Source organism: Primulina huaijiensis, chromosome 2 (genome assembly GCF_012295235.1).
Source record: "Primulina huaijiensis isolate GDHJ02 chromosome 2, ASM1229523v2, whole genome shotgun sequence".
In the NCBI taxonomy this organism is placed as follows: Eukaryota; Viridiplantae; Streptophyta; class Magnoliopsida; order Lamiales; family Gesneriaceae; genus Primulina; species Primulina huaijiensis.
The window spans coordinates 844,060-869,620 of NC_133307.1; the positions used below are offsets into that span (position 1 = coordinate 844,060).

The 25,561-nt window shown below is 34.0% G+C and overlaps 1 protein-coding gene across 4 annotated transcripts in view; it reads left to right on the plus strand.

The window, feature by feature from the left end:
* The window catches only part of LOC140962904 (heat stress transcription factor A-2c-like), a 40,531-nt gene extending 22,195 nt beyond the window's left edge, over positions 1-18,336 (plus strand). For 3 of the 4 annotated variants that reach the window (XM_073422003.1, XM_073421987.1, XM_073421996.1), the window contains one exon: positions 18,069-18,336. In XM_073422003.1, coding sequence (XP_073278104.1) covers positions 18,069-18,214 — 146 coding nt within the window. In that variant the 3' untranslated portion in view covers positions 18,215-18,336. Of the gene's footprint in view, positions 1-16,498; positions 17,026-17,305 lie in introns of those variants that run through there. The other variant, XM_073422012.1, reaches the window with a different exon arrangement.
* The last annotated feature ends 7,225 nt before the right edge of the window (positions 18,337-25,561 follow it).

The window sequence follows — 25,561 nt, forward strand, 5'->3', positions numbered from 1 at the left end:
TTTAACACCACTGAAACATTAAAAATCACAAATATTGGATTTCTAGTCAAATCTGGAATTTAACAGAATTTTCTTTGTTGAAATACTCATTCCCTTTTTGGCTTAACAATATTCACAATGAAGTGTAAATGCATGTCCTAATTGTGCCTAATAACAGAATGAAACAAAAATAGAAACATGCAAACGAGTATGAAATATGTTTACAGATGAAGTGTTTTCGCAAATGTTGGCAACATCTCCTGACAACACGTCCAATTCCAAAAATTTTGATTTTTATGCACACTTAGAGACTTTCTAACCATAGAAGTGGTAGCTCCCACACTAGAAGAACGGTCTTCTTTAGGACTCCTCTAGGTAGCTTTTTTCAATTTCTTCTATGTTGAATTCTTTATTAAATTCAGAAGAGGTAACTCTCACACTAAAAGCACAGTCTTCATTGGACTCTTTTAGGTAGCTTTTTCCCATCTTTTCTTCTGATACAGAGCATATGCATAATTGATTTGTCTTTTTACTCAATCTTTTCAAGTCACTTTTCGTATGGGACAATGTCATGGAGTACATGATCATCCTTCAACTACTTTGTGATTTAATCAGATTATTAATCATATCCAAGTGTGTTAAGTTTAGACATGAAATTGTAAGTGCACCAGAAGATTATGCAACATTGTGAAAACACATCATATAACAGTATGCATGCAGATGCAGTATGCCTAAGTCCTAGAAATGCACATGCAGATGGGGTATTGTCTGAGATGTTGTAACATCCGAGACAACATCCATGAATGATCAGATTGTACACATGCTGAGAGATTTCCTAAGGTTGGAGAATCTCTCAAAGTCTAATGCTTTAGTGAATATGTCTGCCAATTGGTTATTTGTACCAACAAATTACATTCGAATCAACCTCTTTTCTACTAGATCTCTAATAAAGTGATGTCGAATGTCAATGTGTTTAGTTCGCGAGTGTTGTACTGGATTTTTTGAAATATCAATTGCACTCGAATTATCACAGTACACAACTAAGGTTTCACTCTTAAGCCCATAGTCTTTTACCATTTGGTTCATCCATAAAAGTTGAGTACAACAACTTCCAACTGTCACATATTCAGATTCAGCAGTTGAAAGTGAAACACAATTTTGTTTCCTACTATGCCACGAGATCAAATTATTTCCAATATAAAAGCATCCCCCAGAAGTACTTTTTCTATCATCTAAATCCCCAACCCAATCAGCATCTGAAAACCCTACTAAATTTGAGTTGGTTTCGTGTGTATACCACAATCCTAAATCAATTGTTCCTGCTATGTAACGTAAAATGCGTTTCACAGCTTTTAAATGAGAAATTTTAGGATTAGATTGATATCTAGCACATAAGCATACACTAAACATGATGTCAGGGCGACTTGCTGTCAAATAGAGGAGGCTACCTATGATGCTACGATATAAGGTGTTGTCAACATTTTCGGCAACATCATCTTTGCACAATTTTTCACTCGAGCCGATAGGAGTTCTCATGTGTTTTGTGTTCTCATTTGCAAATTTCTTAATCAAATTTTTAGCATACTTACTTTGACACAAAAAGATGCCATCATGTATTTGTTTAATTTGCAAGCCAAGAAAATAACTCAACTCACCAACCATGCTCATTTCAAAAGTAGATGACATACACTCAACAAAATCATTAGCATGCTTTTGAGATGACGAACCAAATATTATATCAACATAGACTTGACAAATAAGAATCTCACCTTTGGACTTTTGAATAAAAAGAGTTTTGTCTACCTCACCTCGTTTGAAACCAATTTCAAGTAGATATTCAGTCAATCTCTCATACCACGCACGTGGTGCTTGCTTCAGACCATAAAGTGCTTTATTCAATTTGTAGACATGATCCAAATGGTGTGGATCCTCAAAACCCTTAGGTTGTCTAACATATACTTCCTCACTCAAAATTCCATTTAAAAATGCACTTTTAACATCCATTTGAAAAAGTTTGATTTTCATGTAGCATGCAATAGCTAGCAAAAGTCAGACTGACTCAATACGGGCTACAGGAGCAAAGGTCTCATCAAAATCAACCCCCTCAACCTGTGTGTACCCTTGAGAAACCAACCCTGCTTTGTTTCGAATGATGTTTCCCGACTCATCAGTTTTATTTTTAAAAATCCATTTTGTACCAATTATGTTACCATGGTCAGGAGGTGGAACCAAGTTCCACACATCATTTCGAACAAATCGCTCAAGCTCATCATGCATTGCCCAAGATTCATCTTTTAAAGCTTCATCAACATTTTTAGGTTCAAAATTGGATATAAAACATGAAAATCTTACCTGTGAGTATGTAGAGCTCATGCATATAAGTCCAGCCAACTTGCGGTAATCCACTCTCTCTTTCTTTCGAGTTTGGACTTCTCCATGCACACTTCCAATTATTTGAGATGATGGATGGTCTTTCTGAATTTTACTTGGAATATTATGTCCATCATCTACTGCATTATCATCACAGTGTGTCTCATTCTCAGATTCAGTTACTTTAGTGTCAGGTGTTGTGTTAGATGTTACAACATCTGGGGCAACATCTGCATTTTCCAGTATGATTGGAATTTCCAGTAGGTATTCCACATCATCTTCAGCTGTTTTCTTCTTGAGATCTGCACAGTCATCAAAAACAACATTAATGGATTCCATAATAGTCCTAGTTCGTAAATTAAACATGCGGTAAGCTCGACTATCAGTGGCATATCCCAAGAACAAACATTTATCACTCTTTGAATCAAACTTTGCAAGTTGATCCCTGTCATTCAAAGTATAACAAACACAACAAAAAATATGAAAATATTTAAGATTAGGCTTCTTTCCCATGATTATTTCATAAGAAGTCATGGTTGAACCACTTCTTAAATACACCCTGTTTGAAATAAGACAAGCCGTATTTAGGGCCTCTGCCCAAAAACGCTTTGAAATACCCTTCGAAGCTAGCATCACCCTTGCCATTTCTTGTAACGTCTTGTTCTTGCGTTCGGCAATGCCATTTTGCTGTGGGGTTTTTGGTGCTGAAAATTCATGTGAAATTCCTTTCCTGTCACAAAAAGATAAGAATGAAGAGTTTTCAAATTTCTTACCATGATCAGTCATGATCCTTCTCACCTTTAAATTATGGAAGTTTGTAATTCTTGTGACCAATTTTTTAAACACACCGAAGGTGTCTGACTTTTCCCTAACAAAGATTATCCAAGAAAATCGTGAAAAGTCATCGACACATACAAAAGAATATTTTTTACATCCAAAGCTTTCCACTTCCATAGGACCCATAAGATCCATGTGTAGCAGTTCCAGACAGCATGTTGTCCCAAATGTTGGCAACACTGGGTGTGACACGCGAGTTTGCTTACCCTTTTGGCAATCGCCACAAACATATGGTATACCAAAAGAAAGATTAGGCATACCTCGTACTGCATCGTACTTACTCAAATTTTTCAAGATTTTGAAATTTGCATGACCGAGTTTTTGATGCCAAAGGTCGAGTTCACTAACTTGTGCATGTTTGCTTGAAAGCTCTTCTCTTATTTGGTAGCAATTGTCCGAAGACCTTGTACCTGACATAATGCACATGTTAGTTTCATCAAAAACTTCACAAGTATGCTTATCGAACTTCACATGCAAATTATCATCACACAATTGGCTTTTGCTTATCAAATTCGAATTTAATTCTTCAATATGAAGCACATTTTGGAGCTTTAGTAGTCCTTCAACATTCAGTGTTCCCTTTCCAACAATCTTTCCTTTAGCTCCCTCTCCATAGGTTACTTTACCGCCTTTTTGTTCAACATAATCAACGAGATGTTCTTGTGATCCTGTCATGTGGCATGAGCTTCCACGACAAAAGTACCAAGGACTTGCAGTGGCAGGTTGTAATGAAGTATAGACAACATTACAGTGAGCTTTTACCTTTGGTACCCAAATTTGTCTTACTGTAGGTCGATGGTTGGAGGTGTTGCGAGAAATGTTGGACAACATTCGGGGCAACATCCGACTCGTCTTTCGATTCAAGCAGTCATCCCTGAGTTTAAAACAGTAGGGCAACATTCGGTATGTCCAGGCTTAAAACAGTAATGACATACATACCTGCGTTTTCTCTTCGTAGGGATAAGTGCAGCAGGTTGTCTTTTCGGTGGAGAGCTTTTGATTGGTGACTTGGATTGTGGTTGTGGAGATGTATCAGCCTTTCCTTTAACAAAAACAGTCGACTTGGAAGATTCACCAATTTCAAACACACTGTCTTTGAAGCCTAAGCCTTTCTTGTCATCTCTTCCCATCAAAAGTATGGACTCAAGCTTGGATGTGCTCGTATTGAACTTTGATAAAGTTTCAGTTGCCTTTTGAAGCTCTTCTTTGGTCTTACCCAGTTCTAAGTCCTTTTTGCTCAAGATTACTTCAAGTTTGACAACCACAGCTTTTAGATCAGTGTTCTCCTTCATGAGACTTGAGTACAACTTGTTTTTTTTTGGTCCAATCTTCAAACAACTCCTCATAAAGCTTTTGTACACTCTCTAGAGTGATTTCTTCATCATCAGCTTCCAAATCATCATCCGCACTTGAGTTTCCCGAGGCTGTGGATTTTAAACAAATTGATTTTTTGCAGATGTTGCGGCCAGGTGTGGCAACACCTAAAGGATTCACTTGCAGCCAGCGTCTTCCTGTCAATAATGCAGTCAAGGAGGTGTCCATTTAAATATTTCTGTCAAACAAAACAAAAAACCAGAATCAGCACTTAATATATCAAGAGTAGGCTCTGATACCACTTGTTAGGAATTATATTGTTCGACAGATACTAGAAGTAATAAATATATCAGACTAGGATGTAAAACTGTAAATTTGTGTTTTATCAGAATTAAGTGTTGTGCCAGATGTTACAACATCTCGGACGACATGCAGCGGAAATTTAAAGTTTGTAACACAAATTCGCTTAAAATAAATAGATGGACAAGATTAAATATGCACAAGTATAAATACTTGTGCGGTGCCTTATGGCAAAAATTAATCACTAGAAAACCAAATCGTTTACAAAAAAACCTATCATTAGTGATTTTCACGAAAATCAATTTCCTCAACTTTGAGAAAATAAAGCTTTCTAAAAACAAATAACCAGAATAAAAACTAAAACAAGAAAGCTAAAAACGTGATGCCAAAAAGAGAATCCACGAAAACGGTCTTCCACCAACTTCTTCACAGATGTTGTCTGCAGATGTTCCCAACATTCACGGCAACACGTTATTCCACTACAAGAAAAATAATTTTCCGCATCACGTCATCAACAGCGTGCATTAAAAGCACGCTGCGAATATTACTTTTAACGGCGTGCATCCATATGTGCGTTGTTAATATTATTGCACTTGACAGTATTAACAATGTGCATTAAAAGCACGCTGCGGATATTACTGCAGTTGTATGTGCGTTGTTAATAACTTATGCAATTTTCGCAGCGCACAATAAAGGCACGTTGTTAATAATATTATTAACTGCGTGCATGTTTATGTGCGCTATTAATAGTAAATCATTTTTTTGTAAAAAAATAATTTTTTTTAACGGTGTGCATATATAAGCACGCGGTGGAAAATGGGTGCGCCATCATTTAGCGACGGTTTATTTAACCGTCACCGATTTAAATTTAGCGACGGTAGTATTTATACCGTCGCTATTAGCGACAGTTTATATTAAACCGTCGTCGATTTAAAACTAGCAACGGTTTAAAATAACCATCGCCAAATTTAGCGACAATTTAGCATTAATCGTCGCTATATTTAGCGACAATTTTATTTTACCCGTCGCAAATTTTTACATCGACGACGGTTTAATATTAAACCGTCGCTATTCATACAAACGTCGCTAATAGTCTATAAATATCCGCATTTCCTTCCCATTTCTTCACAACACTCAGAATTTTTCTCACGATTTTAGGATTTTAGTTTCGATTTTAGGATTTTAATTTCGATTTAGTGTACTTTTTGTTTCAATTTATACTTACTTTGTAAATATTATTAAAAATCACGAGTATTGTTATTAGATTGTAAGTTTTTTAAAAAAATTTATTAAATTATAAAAGTAAATTTTTTTTATTTTAACGAAAAGATTAGCGACGAATTATGAAATCCCGTCGCTAAATGTATCGATAGTTTTAAAACCGTCGCTAAACTTAGCGACCGTTTAAAAACCGTCGNGTTTCAATTTATACTTACTTTGTAAATATTATTAAAAATCACGAGTATTGTTATTAGATTGTAAGTTTTTTAAAAAAATTTATTAAATTATAAAAGTAAATTTTTTTTATTTTAACGAAAAGATTAGCGACGAATTATGAAATCCCGTCGCTAAATGTATCGATAGTTTTAAAACCGTCGCTAAACTTAGCGACCGTTTAAAAACCGTCGTCTATAAATTTAGCGACGACAATTTAAAAACCGTCGCTAAAATTAGATTTTGCACTGATTATTAACGGCGTACATTGCACGCTGCGGATAATAGTATTAACGGCGTGCATATGCACGCCGCGGATAATAAGATTAACAGCGCGCACATGTACGCCGCGGATAATCTTGAACTTTCAACAGCTTAGAACTTTGCACGCTGCGAAAAGCCATTTTTGTTGTAGTGTTCCCACTCTTCAAACACAGCACGTCTCTTGAATAGGATTTTCTCTGAAATTATGAACGTGCACAAGTGTGTGAATTATTGACCGAGGAAGAGAGAGCTTCAATGATGTCCTTGATCTCTTATTTATAGATGTAGATGTTTATCTCCATAAGGAAACCTATATCATAAGAAAAGTAAGAGTTTTATTAGAAATAAACTCTATTTAAACATTGATATCATATATCTTTAAATCATTCCAATAAATATCATATCTACAAGATCTTTATCATAAATATAATATCTAGAAAAAACAAACTCAATATTCTACATAATCTTATCAAGAATGAAATTAGATTTAATAAAGATATTATATCACAATAAAATCTTAACATAATTATCTAGAAAGGCAAAACCATAATTAAATATTAAATATCATATCAACAAGGAAGAATAATATTAGGAAAATTATTTAAGATAAGAAATCATATCAATTAAATAAAGAAAATATATTTCCCTTCAAATACAAAGAAAACTAAATCCTTAGTGCCACTAAAATTAATGTGTTCATAAATTGATGATCAAAAGACATAACTTGGTTGCAAAAAGAACATGCATACATATGTATGTATAGCAATAAGCACGGGTATTCATGTTACACTACTTTGATCAATGTCGCCAGTTGTGTTCTTGCACTTCCAACCGGAGTGCAGTAGGCAAGGCTTGGAGTTCGATTGGCGAATCGGGGAACAACATCAAATAATGAAGCCGAATTGGCCCCGGCCATTCATCCGACATTGGGCATTTATCTCTATTCAAAGGAAAAAAAAAACTCTCGCTTCACTAGTAAACAAACAGTATAATCCAACGGTTAATTTGAACAACTTGAGTTGGTTAGGTATCTATCACAAGCGTGTAATCGTTGTTCAACTGATAGTCTTTCTTTACTTTTGAATATGTATATTTATAGTTGAAAAGCTCCAACGTTTGAATATTTTTTTCAACGATCATCTGTACTAACTCTCGATATAATGGCCTTGACATTTCATCATCTTACACTGCAATAAATTTCATTTAATGTTTATTAGCTTTTCCGAATTTTTGTAGCTTCTGAAAAGTTTATCGACTTCAGACATTTTAGGAAACAATATGTCATTCGGAGTTGATAGGATACTGTCTCATAATACTTTAACAGAAATGGTTTGAGTTCAACGTATCCTCCTCGATTTATACATGTATTACTGGTTGAAGTGCTGTTGGAGTTTAACGGTTATACTTGTGCAGTTTATATCTGATTTGGTCCGATTTGAAAATAAATGATCTTAACAGCTTGAGTTGATAGTATTCCTCGAGCGGTTTTACTTGATCCAATTGGTTTGGAAAATTTGTAAATGCAAAATTTAAGAAGCTGGATCATGAAACAACTCAATGTTGTTATTTTTCAATCATCAGAACTTAATGTAAAATATATTTTTTCTTTTACTTAGGATAAATAAATATTCTAACAATTTCTCCTTTTCGTAATGACAAAACCAGGTTGCGGTTAATTCTATACAACACTTATAGAAAAATAAATGTTTAAGTAATAAAGATGATTCAAGCAAGTGATATGTCATTGAGTAAATGAAATTTCATTGGTACATGTGTATGAAAATAAATAAACTATCACGCCAAAATAAGCAATAAATATAACATATCTACGAAAGCTTGAACTTGAACAGTCACCGCCACTTCCACCTCATCCTTTTCTTCTGGCATCTTTCTCAAATCTCCTCTTCTCCTCAGCTATTCTTCTCTGTTCTTCAGCTCTTCTGTGATATTTCTCTTTTTTGGCAACACCACGGTGCATATATTCAAGGATTTATGCAACTAGCAGTCGAGGGTAGCTTGAAGGTGATTGAACCAAACTTCCACACGATGTTTTATTTGTATGATCTAGCTCGAGAGATCAACGTTCATGCCGACGGCTTGATTTCTCGTAATGGCTTGATCTTTGGCCATCGGCTTGAAGTTGTTCTCTAAAGAACCGATCTCGCGAAGGACTTGTTTATTAAATTTGTCAAAAGCTAGTGTATGAGTTAAATGCTTTATCTCGAAATTTGTCACTGATTTAGACAAATCTTTCATCTGAGAGAAAATTTGTTGAAGCATGACCTGAGGAGATTTTTTCTCAACAAATTCTGAAAAAAAAATTTCATATTGATTTGGGGATAAGATTTATCATCGTCTTGTTGTGGAGAGGAGAAGACGCGGTCCGGATAATTAATTCTCCATCACTTGGATGTTCATTGTCTGGAGTAACTAATGGAATGATTAATGCTTTCGTGCCTTGATCAATAACATGATGGGGATCCGCCTTATCTTTTATCAATTCTGGTCCCGGTTGGTCCTAATCAGCTTCCGAAGAGAATGAACAATGAATACCATCTCCCCGCTTGTCAGATTCAGAGGAGAAATGATTTGATCAGCGATTATCAGTACACCAACATAAGTGGTTGATATCGACTCCATATTCAAGTCTTCCTTAGTGCAGACACCTTCTTACTCAGCGACTTGATCATGGAGAAGTGGAGAAGAATGATCCATCTTTGATTGATCAAACTCAAATTGGGATAATGATCTGACCTCTTCATGCATCCACGTAGATTAGTAAGATCTCTGAATGATCTCCGATCTAGTTCACAATATGTTGACCAACTGAAGAAGGATAGAGTCACGGTTCCAGCGTTGTTACAAACCTAGGATATGCTAATCAACAGAATTGACTTCGTGCATACAATTTTGTCCAAGAAAATGGAATTAATGCAAGAATAAATGCTTCATGCAGTATCTCAAGTCAATTCAGAACTCCGCGTTCTCTCTCACATGGTAGATGTTGACAAAAATGGAGAAGAGAAACACCAGCTAAGTCAAGGTCAAGGCGGTGCTTCAAAGAAAAGAACAGGACATCTAACTGATCAAGTACCATCTGATAAGAAAGCAAAAAAATAATGTACAGTTCGATAGTTCAGCAGTTCATTCGATCTGTATTTTATTATGTACGAATCTGTACATTTCTATTGAAGATTATTTTATCAACTATCAGTTATATCAGTTCTTGAAATCTAAGTTTTTTCAAATACCTAAAAAGGAGAAATTTTTAGAATTAAAGGTTTCGGAGTTCGACAAATAAAGTATCAAAGTCTTCAGAACTGATCAGCTAAACTGAAACCATACAACTGAAGTAATTCTAACTGAAGCTATCTAAACTGAAGTATTAATATGATCGGATGCAATCGAACTGAACAAAGCTAACTGAATCTGAAAAGACAACTGAACTAGCAGTTGGATTTGAATAGGACGGCTTAAGTCAGCTCAACTGATCAATCGAATAGTTAGTTTGACACGTCATCAGTTTAACTAGCTTTAAACCAAAAAATCATACTAAGCAGACTGCAACTAACAGAAGGAGCGCCACACAAAAATCTGCAACATGGTACTATTGTCAGAAGAATGTTGACACACTCAGAAAGGACGAATCAACGGATGTATTAATTTATGCATTCAATGTTACCGTTGGAAGAAAAACTTATAAATAGCTGAGAAGTTCAGTGAGAAGCTGATTGATTTTTGAATTGAGAATTCTTGAAAGAGAGAACAAGAGAAAGATTCGGTTATACAAGATCGGTTACGATATTTACACAGAAAAAAAAGCTCATATTTCATTGCATTCAGGCTATCATTTGAGCAAAATCACTAAACACTTTATATTGAAATATTCGATCTTTTGAGATCAGTTGTGCTATGAAAAATAAATAGTTTGTGTACTGATAAGTTGTAAGAAACTAAGAGTTTTAGTTTAGCAGTGTTTAAGTCCAAACTGAAGTGGGTTATTACAATTTCTGTAATCAATCAAAGTCTTTTAGTGAAAACATATCTTTGTGATAGAATGGATGATGTAGGAGCGTTTGAAGTCTCCGAACATCCATAAAAAAATTTGTGTTCAACAATTCATTTATTCTTTGAGTATTCAATCTATCAGTTAGTTTATTTCCGCACTTCAAACTAGTTAACTGACTGATATCGACAACAAAATTCTTGAATTTAGTTTATTACTAAACTGATTCACTATTTTGAAAAGAGTCAAAAATCTTAAAGTGTTCATTCAACCCAACTTCTAACACTACAACAAAAATAGTTTTTCGCAGCGCACTATTAACGGCGCACATTAAAAGCACGCCGTTAATAGTATTATTAACGGCGTGCATCCATACGTGCGCTGTTAATAATATTGCACTTGACAGTATTAACGGCGTGTAGTAAAGGCACGCTGCGGAAAGTAGTATCCGCAGCGTGCATTTATGTGTGCTGTAAATACTATATACTTTCCGCAGCGTGCTTTTAATGCGCGCCGTTAATAACATATACATTAACGGCGTGCAGTAAAAGCACGCTGCGGAAAGTAATATTATATACTATCCGCAGCGTGCAATAATGTGCGCTGTAAATTTAAATGTGTGATTTTTAAATTAGCGACGGATTTTAGAAAACAGTCGCTAATTTACTTTTGCGACGGTTTTTAAACCGTCGCTATGTTTAACGACCGTCGCCGATCTTAGATCGGCGACGGTTAAGGAATATTTCGTCGCTGTTAGCAACGTGTTTTATATAACTGTCGCTAATAGACGTAAATCAGCGACCGTTATATAAAAACCGTCGCTAATGGCGACGGCCTAGTGGATAACCGTCGCAAATAGTCGCAAATTGTCTATAAATATCCGATTTTCGTTCAACTTTTTTCACTTCACAACACTTAAAATTTTCATTTCAAATACGTTTTTAATTTCGATTTAGATTAATTTTTTTTTTCAATTTTAGATTAATTTTTTAAGTGTTAATTAAGTTCATCAGTCCAATTTATTATAGTTGTATTGTATTTTTTTTAAAATTTATTAAATTACAAAGCGTAATTTCTTTTTATTTTACGCAAAATTTAACCGTCGCTAAATTAAATTTCGTCGTTAATTTAGCGACGGATTGTAAACCGTCGCTCAGTAGCGACGACATTCTCAGTTTCAAACTGTCGCTAATGGGCGACGGTTGTGTCAAAAACCGTCGCTAATATTTAGATTTTTTTTAATATTTACAGCGTGCNAATAAATAGTTTGTGTACTGATAAGTTGTAAGAAACTAAGAGTTTTAGTTTAGCAGTGTTTAAGTCCAAACTGAAGTGGGTTATTACAATTTCTGTAATCAATCAAAGTCTTTTAGTGAAAACATATCTTNCGCATTAAGCCCATATGCGCGCTGCGGAAAGCCATTTTTGTTGTAGTGTAAATACTTTGACCCATCAAAACTATCCAACATAAATGTTAGGCCTGCTATATCATATGGATATACGGACATATAAAAATAGATATGCTAAGAAAAGAGTATATTTTCCGAACAAAACAATCCTAACTTTTTTTTAGTGTTATAAGTTGTTAGTTTACGATTTTTTGAGTTATAGTTTTTATCTTCTTTGGTATCTTACGTATATTTTTTTTTGTAACGATGTATTGTTTTGCTATTTTTTCCATAAATTATACGAAATTTATCAAGTATACAAAATAAAAACTTGAGCCATTATTTTTTTTTTGAGTTGGGAGAAAATTTCTTATGAATAGATTTAAATCTAAATCCCAAACTTAAAATCTTGATAACTAATAGATTTTAATCATTAGCAAAAATCTTCAACATTTGTTGCTCAACAAGTTAAAATAAAATATATATTCGTACTTATATACAAATTATATATTATTTATTTACTAGTATGAATGAATGGGTATCTCTATCCACCATACGATGGTGCTATGCTTTTTTTCTAATAATAAAGAACAAATCGCGTCATTGTTTTCATGAGTGGGGGACACGCACCTTCTTTGCAGAAATGAAAATGAAAATTATTAAGCTTTACAAATTATGTCATTTCCATAATGCTTTCGTTATTTTGTCCGCTCTTATTTTCTTCAAAGGGAGGGGACCTTTTTTCTTCCATGTCGCGATTTTTAATTCAAACTTTGTTTAGGTTGATATTCAATATCTATTATTATAAATTTTCAACAAGTGTATATAAATATATATATTATTCAATTATTACATATACACATTCATGACCAGTTAATTAAATTTTTAACCCTTTTTAGAAAACTGATATGCATCTGTAATATATAAATGTGTGTGTATATATATATAGATACAGGCTAAAAATCTAGATTTTTTTCTCTCTCAAAATATCTTAAAGTTTTTTATCTTATTATGTAGCAAAAGGAACAAATTGTACTGAAATATATCTATACTATTAATTAAAGTTATATCCTTAGACATACTAACTTTCGGTATATTGGTAAAATTTATTTAATTTTTTAAAACCATCCTTCCAAATTCAAAAATTAGTAATTTGATTTTAAAATAAAAAACTATTTCTTCCTAATTTTTTATGGACCGCACATATCTCGGAACTACAAATTTTCATAATAAATTAATTTTTTGTAACATTTAGATTCGACGACTGTCCTCACTGTACCAAGACGAGTCTTTACAGCATGCTTATATCCTCACTCACACGCATCCTAGGAAGCCTCTCAGAGGGTCACTCATCACATAATTGTCTCAAGTCAAGCATTCTAAACTTTGGAAATCTTATGTGATAAGCTCCCAGAAAGAATGCGCATCTTTTTTTGGGAGCTCATATGATAAGAACTCCAAAATTAAGTGTGCTTGACCTGGGACAATTTTGGGATGAGTGATAGCCTGAGAAGTTTCCTAAGATGCGCGTTCTCTTCTTTTTTCGAGAACGCATCAAATAAGAACTCCAAAGTTAAGCATGTTTGACTTGGGACAATTTTGAGATAGGTGACCCCATGAGAAGTTTCCAATGGTGCGTGTGAGTGAGGACATAAGTGCGCTGAAAAAACTCGTCTTGGTACAATGAGGACAGTAGTCGAATATGAAACGTAATATTTTCCTTTTAAAATTGTACTGAACATAATTTTTATCATGCGTTAATATCTCTATTTCAAGGTACTAACTGATCGTCTTTTATTGGCCACAAATCTGTATACCAAATATTTTCCTATACATGATAAATCTTTGCTTTGGTCTAAGGGATGGATGACACTCTCCCAAACATGCCTCCAAAATAGGGAAAAAAAAAACGAAAATGAAATTATCTCACAATGTTGCTTCATCTATTTTAATTTCCACTTGTCTAAATATCTGAATATATTCGACCATTCCCATCCCACTTGTCTATATCCGACAAGAGTCTGAAAATTCCTAAACAGTAATAATCTAGTCTAGTCTAGTAAAAAAAACATGACTATTTGGATTCTTGTTAGACCCTTGTCAATGTTACACATAATTTAATATTGTCACAAGTTTCGAATTCTCAAACAAACAAATATAATCATTATACATTAACAATTTTTCTTTCTATAATTGTACTTTTTGTAATTAATGAAAATCAAACCAGTGACTTTGTATTTGATGTCACGCCCTGAGTCCGAGCCCAGGCTCGCGCTTGCGTGACTGCACAATGAGCCCCTATAGCTACTACTTCGTATTCGTTCTCGTTTTGTGAAAATGATTAACCCAAGTTGCTATAGAAGTCTATTGTAGTCATTATAAACTCATTTGAAATATTTAATTTTTAAGATGTGAGACAAGGGTATCACAATCACCCCTCCTTCAGAACGCGACGTCCTCGTCGCGGCATGACCCCTTGATTCACCAGCGCCGAGAATCTAGAGGTGGCTCCTACAGATTCAAGAGGTGGCTCCCGTTATGTAGCAATTTGCCTTGCAGATTCAAGAGGTGGCTCTCATGCACGTAGTACTTTGCCCCGCATAGCACTTATTTCCCGGTGTTCTATGTCGGTGATCGGCTCTGATACCATTCTGTCACGCCCCGAGCCCAGGCCCACGCCTACATGACTGCACAATGAGCCCCTATAGCTACTACTTCATATTCGTCCTCGTTTTACGAAAATAATTAACCCAAGTTGCTATAGAAGTTCATTGTAACCATTATAACCTCATTTTAAATATTTAATTTTTAAGATGTGGAACAAGGGTAGGGGTGATCAAATTTTTTATTAACCGCCCAAACCGAATTGCACCGCACCGTTTTTCATAATATTTTATAAAAACTGCGATTAATAATATTAATCATAAACCGCACCGCATAAGCGGTTCGGTTTTTTTTTTTTTTTTTGCCAATAACCGCACCAAACCGCACCGTCTAAACTTCTTGTCATAATATTGGGCCTAGAATTATAATAATTTGTAAACAACATATTCAAATAAAGAAGTCATTATTCATTATAACCTAACTATCTTCAAAACTATTATTCTTACAAATAAAAATTATCTTTTTCTTAATTATTTTTCATATTAGTCTTTTATTAAAGTATTTATTTCTTTTGCTACAGTGTTTTGTTTGAAATTTGAAAGTAAAAAAATTATAAAATAGTGTAAATGTCATTTTTATTGTGAATGTGTTGTGGTGTTAAATTATTAACTTAGTTTTGAATCTTGATTAGTATTTTATCTATTTGATCTTTATATGCTTTGAACTATATTTTATATTTGAAGACAATATATTGTTGTTGTTTTCAAATAAATTAGAATATATGTTCTCATATTTTTCATTAAAAAAACTGTAAACCGACTGCAACCGCTTGAAACTGCTCAAAATCGTAAGGGTTATTTTTCATGTAAAACCGCGATTATTTTTTCAAAATACTAACCGATCGTATATGACAATTCAGTTTGAATTTTTTTTAAAAAAACGCAAAACTGCACCGTTATCACCCCTAGACAAGGTATCACATTTGATATCAATTATAAGACAGATAACTGAAATATAATATATACAATGAAAAAAATTAATAATTCATTGGTTATCAGTAAAATCCCGAAAATATCTTCATCGAAATATGGCTGTTAAATATAATTTCAAATTTGTGGCTGCCGTCAAAAGGAAGTGACAATGCCGTGCGCAACTTAAAATGGAAGAGACTCGGAAAGTAGCAGAGGCAAGAAAACAAATACTTGACTTTTGGAGGATCTTTTTGAAATATTTCAGTGCCAGTGGATTCATTGTCGTAGCAAGCTGCCGCGTGTCTAATTATTAGTTGGCACTACATTGTCAGAATTATTGTCCATACAAGAATGTGCCGCGTGTCAAATATGAGTTGGCACAATGTTGGCACAATTATTGCCGAATTTAATATATAATATTGCAAGCTTTTGAATTTATTTTTTAAGGCAGCATTACAAGGAGGAGAAAATTTTACTTAAAAGAAATAAAAGTTTTTGTTTTAAATCGGAACATTCGATTAAGTCCTGCTAAAAAATGTGATATAGGTAAATTTAGAGCTCTAAATTTAATAGTTTATTTATTGTATTTATATACTTAGTTAATAAATATACAAATATACACTCAAATGCATAAAAATTATAATAAAATACAAAATATTGATTGGTTAACAGATACAAATTGTTATTAAATAATCAAGTTTCCATTTGCTCAAATTATATATTAAACACTTGGCTTTTAAAAAAAAATGCATGTTGCCATTAAATAATTCAGTACACACGGAAAAAATTTGTATGAGACTGCCTCACGGGTCGTATTTTGTGAGACGCATATCTTATTTGGGTCATCCATGAAAAAATATTAATTTTTATGCTGAGAGTATTACTTTTTATCGTAAATATCGGTAAGGTTGACCCCTCTCACATATAAAGATTCGTGAGACCGTCTCTTAATTGTTCTATTTAACCTTAATCTTCTTCTAATATATGTTTTAAAAAAGTAATTGAATCCCTTCAATTTTCTTTGAAAAAAGCAAAAACAAAAAGAAAACAAAAAAGAAATTGTATCTTCGTGTTATCATAGTGTCTCTCAACTTACAGTTTGATTTAATATTCTTGATAATCTTCTGTTAAAACCCTATTTAACCTCAAGATTTGACTCAAAAAATCTCACAATAGAAAGGATAGCTATTTGCTCGAAAATATTTGATTACAGATCTTATTATAGTATATTATATTAAAAAAAATCCGAGAAAATATTATGAATTTTTCCATAGATTTTGTAAAGGAGGAGTATGTAAGATCGAGCTCATTAGAGTACTGGGATAGTGAGGAACTGATTCCTCAGCCATTGGAGGCTTTGCTAGAGGCTGGTCCTCCTCCATTTCTCAGCAAAACTTATGATTTTGTTGAAGATCCAAGTACAGATGAATTCGTTTCGTGGAGTCGAGGAAACAACAGTTTCATTGTTTGGGATCCTCAAAACTTTGCAACCAATCTTCTTCCAAAGTACTTCAAGCACAGTAATTTCTCAAGTTTTGTGAGGCAGCTTAATACTTATGTGAGTAATATTCTCAATTTTTTTCCTGATGTAATTTGTTTAATAAGGTTTTCTTTTTTCGGGGAAAAAAAATCCTGGTTCCTCTAATTAATCGGTATAAGTTCGACTAATTATTAGTGCCAGAGCCTTAGTTTGTGTTGAATGAATCTAAAAGCAAAGTCCTCGATGCTTTAGTTTTCATGAAATTCTGCAATTTATACTAAAAGAAATTATGGTTTTTGCAATACACACACGATCTAGACATATTGTGAAGTATAGACTGTGGAAAGTGATATTTCAGGGCTTCAAGAAGGTTAATCCAGACAGGTGGGAGTTTGCAAATGAAGTGTTTCTAAGGGGACAGAGGCATCTTCTAAAAAACGTCATCAGAAGAAAGATACAATATTCGAGTTCTCAAACATCGAATCGAAGTCTGGGTTCGTGCGTGGCGGTGGGAAGTTTTGGATTAGATGCAGAAATTGATCGTTTAAGTCGCAACAAGCAAGTTCTGGTGATGGAATTAGTGAAACTCAGGCAACAACAGCAAAAGACTTTGTCATATCTTAAAACAATGGAACAAAGGCTCAAAAGGGTAGAAATGGAGCAAAAACAAACTGTAAGTTTGTTGGCAAAAGCTATACAAAACCCGACGTTCTTGCAACGAATATTGAAGCTTTTAGTCCAGAAGAAAGACCCAGAAGGAGTAACGAGCAACAAAAGGAGAAGAAGAATATTAAACCATGTCTCAAAAATTGTTGGGCCTGAAGAATTAGTGTTCCATGAAGGGGAAAATTCGAATATTTCCACAATTGGTAATGTTTGTTTTCCAGAATTAGGCCAAGAAAGTGAAGAAAATGGGGAAAACATTGATGTTGGAACTGGGAAATTTGGGGATGGAGACTTTTATGTTAAAGTAGAGCCTCAAGAGTATGGTTACATTCCAAGATTTGATGATTTGGAGCTTGAGAAATTGGCTTTGAGTATGCAAAAACGTCAACTGGTTATGGGGGAAAAATCTTTGGAAAGAGGGGAATGTAAGCCAGTTGACGAAGGGATTTTGGAAGGTGGAGATGATTTGGTTGAGCAACTGGGATTATTGGTTGGAAAACTAAAATACAAGTCAGTTGATGAAAGGTTCTGGGAAGAATTAATAAATGAGGAGTTAGATGATATTGGGACACTTGGTGTTGAGAAGGTCGAGGAGATTTAAGTTTTTAGGGATTATATGGTTCTGGCTTTTAAGTAAGAACGTAATTTGTATATTATATGACTAGCCTTATCTCTTGGAATAATATGTGTATATTATATGATTTTAAAAATAATTATTAATCATTGCTCCTTTAAAATGAGATTATGAAGTTTGAGATTCATGCATATTTTAGGTAGGCATGCTTAAAGGTTCTTTGGTTCTGGTTCCGACCGATTTTGGTGCCAAAGGTCCAGGAACCGGACGGAACCATTTGAAAACAGGTTTGATTTTGTTTCAAAGGTTTTACCTTTCGAATGGGAAGTCCAATTTGGTATCATCGGTCCAGTTCCGGCCCGGTTCCAATCCAACGTTTTTAATGTCAATTATGAGTATTTTTGAAGAAAAATACTAAGTACAAATTGATCCACTAGAAGATTTTTATAATTATAAGTAATTTGCAAAAACACGATTCAGTAAGATTATTTCTTGCCCACTGAAACTCTTAGAATACCTCTCAAACTTAACAAATGATCAATAAAACTCTTAGTCTCAATTACAAGTATTTTTGAACCAAAATACTAAACACAAATTGATCATCAATTATTGGATAAGAAACTATTGAATGTGTGATGAAGGATCGCTTGATTAGTTAGGATCCATATTGCACTTGCGGACTGTTCCTTGGACACCTCCCGAAGAACCCTATCACCCAAACGCAAGATGATTGTGATGTGTGTCTTCTAAAGAATATCCACTTTCTCTTTTGTAGACATTGAATCGGGGTGTGATTTTTCACCTTTCAGCGTCTCTATCACTCTTCTCTAGACAAGAAATGCCCTCATCTTCGCTCTCCACAAGCCAAAACCATTTTTCCCATAGAACTTTTCAATATCAAAATTCGAAGATCCCATGATTTTCACATACGGTGCTACTTGTTGAATATTCGATGAAATCTTTATCCGAGTTGTTAGGTTTAGAAACTCTAAGAATCTTGATTTTGTTGATAACAAAACTTGTTATTGTTTTTCTAATATATTTACTCAAGTGCGAAGTTGTTAATTCAAAATAGCTGAAACTCGAATTTAGCAAAATTGAAAATCTGGCAATCTTCAATATTTTTTTTTATATCTCACAGCTCCTTAACCCAAATGACCAGCCACCAAGACAAATGAATAGAACACTCAATTTGAGACAAGTCTTATTTCACGTGAGTTGGACTAAATCGGATGTTATCTAGGCCAAACTGACAGTTGAAGGACCAAACTGATTGCACGAAACAACAATCAGTTGGGCATAAACAATTGCGGTATTTTGTTCAGCCTGATCAGCTGAGTTATCCAAATGAAACGATTCAGTATGCGTTACGAAGTTAAGACAATGATCAACAAATCATATTGACAAGTCAAAGTCTGAATCTGTGAGAACCTGAATTTCCAGCAGTAGCTAGCATTGTGCACCAGCTAGCAAGATTCAGCAGCAATGCAAAAGTTCAGCAGAAGCTAACCATTCCAACAACTAAGATTTCAGAAACTGGTATTTTCCAGCAGATAGAATCCAGCAGTAGAAGAGTTCAGTAGCAAGAGAATCCAGCAGAAAGCTACTGATTCTGCTTATGACTTGTAACTGAAGTATTTAACATGGAATAAAGGCTGTAAATGGCTCTTCATTACAGATTATGGCCATTAATTGGGTGGCTAACAGTCAGAATTTTGCCTATAAATAACACCCCCAAATCTCTGAAATGGTGTTACACAAATCCTGAGTTATCACTTGAAATTTAAGCTAAGAGAGTGTATTTTTGAGCTGTAAAATCCAGTAGCAAGAGCAAGCAGAATTCAGACTTCAACCAAAATTTCTAACAAAATAGGGTAAGTGGACTTATGTATAAATATCTCGAAATCAGTTTTATAAATCCTGTTTTGAAACAAAGTATATGTATTTCTGATTCCTGATATTTGATTTTGAAGCACTGAAACCTAGTGAACTAATGGTAGGAATATATATTCTGAACATTACTGAATTCTGATTACTGATTACTGGCTTCACCCCTTAGAGGAGAGAACATTTATGGGACTGATATCAGTTTAGCCATGAAATTCACAAACGTGCTCAGTGCTTACTTACTAAACTTCTGATTTCTGTTCTGAAAATAAGAGTTTCTGTATATTATTTGTATTACTGTTTATGTTGAAAATGATTTTGAAAACTGGGAGTTATTCCCGCCCCCGCTTACTGAGTGACAATCATATCACTCACTCACCAAACCAATCTCAGATAAGAACGAGAAAAAGATGTTAGAAGAAGAAGATCGGAACCAATTCTGGGGCTGGTGAAAAAGATTGTAATTTTTTAGTTCTAAATTATGATGTCCGCTGTATTTGTCAAGACAATGTCATGTCTGGTTTTACATTTCCGCTGTAAAAAATTATTATTTGACTTTGTATCAGACAATGAATATTCAGTATTATGAATAAAAGATTGGTTTCTGAATCTTGTACTTCTGAGGCTTGTTGTTTTCGAATGTAAATTTGAGAACAACGCCGATGTCGACCAACCCCGTCCCTGGGGCGTGACAGAATCAGAGTTTAAGATTATGATAAATGATTACGAAGTTATTGGTTCTACGCATGCTGAAATCAGCAAGGTTGGTTTCAGTATACCTCATCTGTTTGGTTCAGTTGAGCAGGTTCAATTTACCAGTTAAATATGTTAATTAAAATCATTGTTTATCAAATTTTATCAAAGTTTTGTGATCATCAAAAAGATGGAGATTATTCGGTTAAAAAATTCTGACAATCCTGATTTTGATGACAACAAAACTTAATATTGTATTTCTAACATATTCACCAAATGTGAAGTTGTTAACTCAATATGGAAGTTGAAACTCGAATGTAGCCAAACTGAAAATCTAGCAAGCTTTGATATTTTGATGATATCTCACAAATCAATGATCCAAATGACCAGCCGCCAACATGACTGAACAAAAAACCCAATTTGGAATAAGTCATATTTCATGTCAGTTGGACTAAATCGGATGTTATCTATGCCAAACTGACAGTTGAAATACCAAATTGATTGCACGAAAACAACAATAAGTTTGGCATGAGCAGTTGCGATATTTTGGTTGGCCTGATCAGCTCGGTTAACCAAGTGAAACGATTCAGTATGCGTTACAAATCTAAGACAATGATCTACAAATCATATTCACAAGTCAAAGTCTGAATTAGAGTTTAAGATTCTGATAAATGATTACAAAGCTACTGGTTCTGTGCATGCTGAAATCAGCAAGGCTGGTTTCAGTATACCTCATCAGTTTGGTTCAGTTGAGACCAGTTGAATATGTTAGTTGAAATCATTGTTTATCCAAGTTTACAAAAGTTTTGTGATCATAAAAAAGGGGGAGATTGTTCGGTTAAAAAATTCTGACAATCTTGATTTTGATGACAACAAAACTTAATATTGTATTTCTAACATATTCATTCAAATGTGAAGTTGTTAACTCAATGTGAAAGCTGAAAATCGAATTTAGCCAAACTAAAAATCTGGCAAGCATTGATATTTTGATGATATCTCACAAATCAATTATCCAAATGACCAGCCGCCAACATAACTGAACAGAAAACCCAATTTGGAATAAATAGTATTTCATGTTAGTTGGGCTAAATCGGATGTTATCTAGGCTAAACTGACAGTTGAAATACCAAATTGATTGCATGAAAACAACAATCAATTGGGCATGAGCAGTTGCAATTTTTTGGTTAGCCTGATCAGCTCGGTTATCCAAATGAAACGATTCAGTATGCGTTATGAAGCTAGGACAATAATCTACAAATCATATTCACAAGTCAAAGTCTGATCGGAGTTTAAGATGCTTATAAACGATTTCCGTATATAACATCGACTCCAACTATTCCGGATTTTGAGCGGATATAGCTTTGTAAATCGCTACGAATCGATTTTCCTCCTTTAATCGTCTAATCAAGTCCAAGATAAGAGACCGAGTTCCTTTTTTAGATCAAACTAGAGATCTCAACGAAATTTACGTCGAGACTGGATTGCCTAAATTCCATAAATCCGACGGCGATATGGCTGTGGAAGTGGCCGCGAATTTTTCTTGTGAAAAATGGGGTGGCTGAAATTTTATGAGGAAGGACGAGAGGATATATATATATATATACACACACACACACACACACACACACACACACACACACATGTATAGATATACACGCAAAATAAAATAATCATTATTTAATTTTTTTAATCAGTTTTTAATTAATTAATCAATTAATTAACAATTCCAGGTCCCTCTAGAATATTCCTTAAGAATCATGTACATATAATAGTCATCGCTACTAACATTAGTATTTAATTAATTGATTTTAAATTTATTAAATAATAAATTGTGAACTTATTATAACTTCGATCAACGATTTGACATTGCCGATGTACCGATGATACAAATCTTGTTCATATAATGAAAATTGAAAATTTTGAATATCAAAATTTCCACTAATCTATTTTCCAATTGACAGTTTTATGAAAACAGACAGTTCCTCTCTCCTCACAAAATTAGCAGTTAATAAAACTTCCAAAACTTTCAATAATAGAATTTACTTATAAACTCTTTTATGAGCAATCTGTTTGATATTCATCAAACTGCAGTCGTCAAATTCAACTTCTTAAATTTGACTATCTCAACCAGAATAGAGAATCCAATACATGTGTGACCCTCAATAGTTCTGGAATACAGCTAGCTGTGAGTTCACAACATCTTGTGATTCATAATAACATTTATTCTTATTTAGGGTTACCATAATTAGCCTCATTCTTTTTATCAACATATTGATCAAGAATGTCAGAACTCAAGTCTGATTTCACCGATCGAATCATGGTAAGACCGTCTAGTAGCATCGCCCCACGATCTCTTAGGTATCACTAATAATACCTGCAAAACCTTAAGTTATGGTTAGCGTACGGTATGGTCCCTTCAACTCATATATCACGATCGAATCTGTAACCATTAGTATATCGAGAGTTTCAAATGAATTCGATGACGATGTAATATGTCTTTGAGTAATAACAGTGATATGGTATGTGCAACTGAAGAAACATCTTTCGAAAATGCATGTCTTACTACGACCAAATATTTCTTGTACTATTAACTCATCAGATCACATAAGATATATTCACCCATAGGCAAACAATGAATCTCCGACTACAATGTATTGGCTCCTACGTATTTCGAAACTACACCCTAGCTCGCCATCTGATGATCTTCAATGGAGTCGATAAACGGATCAAAATACATGTTAGTACATAGAACTTTTACGTTGTCCCGGTACAAAGGATTAATTATCTACAATCATAACCACTGACTATTCTACTCGATAAGTGATAACCACTTGGACAGTCTGGAAGAGGGTTGTTCAGTGTATCATCAAATTATCACTCATCTATATGAATGGACATCTCTATGGTCTTACTAATGAAACATTTCATTTACATCACATATGCTAGTCTCAAGTTCAAATGACCTTTATCTTTATTTGAGGCGGCTGATTCGACTATGAACATGTTAAGAATATATGATACACTTCCTAATGAGTTTCATGATCATACTTTGAGAGTCAGACCTCATGATACCTTATGCATATTCAAAGACTATCTATGCAGCTTGCATGTGTATACAGATAAATTAAATGTCATAATTGGATAAAATCGTAAAATATTATTAAAATAAATAATATTTTTACATAAGAGTCAATAAAGTTCAAGCCACAAGTTAGCTCACTGAACACCTATTCTTACAAAATATGGATGCCAATATCAGTCTTAAAGGGCATGGCTAGGATAGGGATAAGGTGTTTTTCTTGATGAAGAGAAGCACAAATAAGCTTATTAATGCCTATTGTGTATGTCATGTTCATGTTTAATGACCAATGCCTTGAAGGAGATCAAGCTCGAGGTGAGCTGGAAATGGAGGATGAAGATGAGATACAAGCAATGCTGCACCATGATGCAGCTCAACTGGTTATAGAAGCAATGACAATATCAAAGAAAGATACTAATCCTGGGTACATACTCTAAGTGATCATAGGCTTGGATGGATGCAAGGTGTTTCAGAATCAAGGGAAGTACGTGCCTAATGAAACTGATGATGTAACATCTTGTATTAAAATAACTAATATTACTTTAAAATTTGCGAAAAATAAAATTTTTTCTTATTTAAATAGTAAATCCTCCCCTTCTGAATTTATAAAAACGATCTACTAAATTCTTGAAAATAATCCAAGTACAAAATATTTCCGTGACATAAAAAAATTATCATTCATCACTACCATAAAAACGTTAACCAAAACGAGCATTTGAAAATACTTGTTTGCCAACAAAATTTTGAATAAATAAAAATTAGAGTAAAAAGGTTAACGTGCATAAAATCTTTTCATAACAATAGCGGTCCTCGGGTTTTCACTGCACACAGTCCGAGCAAGCTCATTGGTCAGCATCTCCTGTCTCCTCAAAAACATCAACATCTACGTCGATCAAGTCTAGTGAGCCTAAAGACTCAATACACATAAACCATGAATAACAAATAGTACTTAATAAAATCACATGCATTTGAAAGTAACATGTACAAAACAACAGCTGAATATACATAAACATAAACGTGCCATAACTGCATAAACATTTTCATAAAAGTGCTTCCATCATAACATACGTAGAAATATGTTCAAATCAAGTGGAACGTAACATAAATCGCCTGATGAGACTAAACCACAGTACTGGGCTGACAGGGATTACCACAGCCTTTCGACCGGATGTCCACTCCCACATACATAAATCCCCGGTCATACTTTACCTAATGGAGAGGTCCCTGGTCATGTTTTACTACTTTCCAATCCCATAATCATATATCTCCAGTCATGATTTACCGGGTGACCACAAGAAAAATCGCATACCTCCAAAATAAAAAAATTTTTGCACGTCAATCATACTTACAACGTCGTGGGCTTCGTTGGAACGCTCTGGACATGCTGCCCTAACCATAGCAGCAAAGATCCAGGAGATCCCAACAAAGCCTGAAACCAAAAACTTGAGAAAACGTGAAAAACATGCACAAATTTTTACATCTTTAATGGTTTTACGATAAAAATCATATCTCTCTCATTCCTTATTAGAAAATTATGAATTTATTATCAAAACGAACATAGAGTGCTACAAATAATATGTTGAAAACATTTCCAGAAAACCAACTTATAAGTCGCAGAATTAGAAATAACAAAAAGTGATGTGTTTTGTGACACGAAAATTTCATATTTACGATAAAAATTATATTTCCCTCGTTTCTTATCATAAAATTATTAA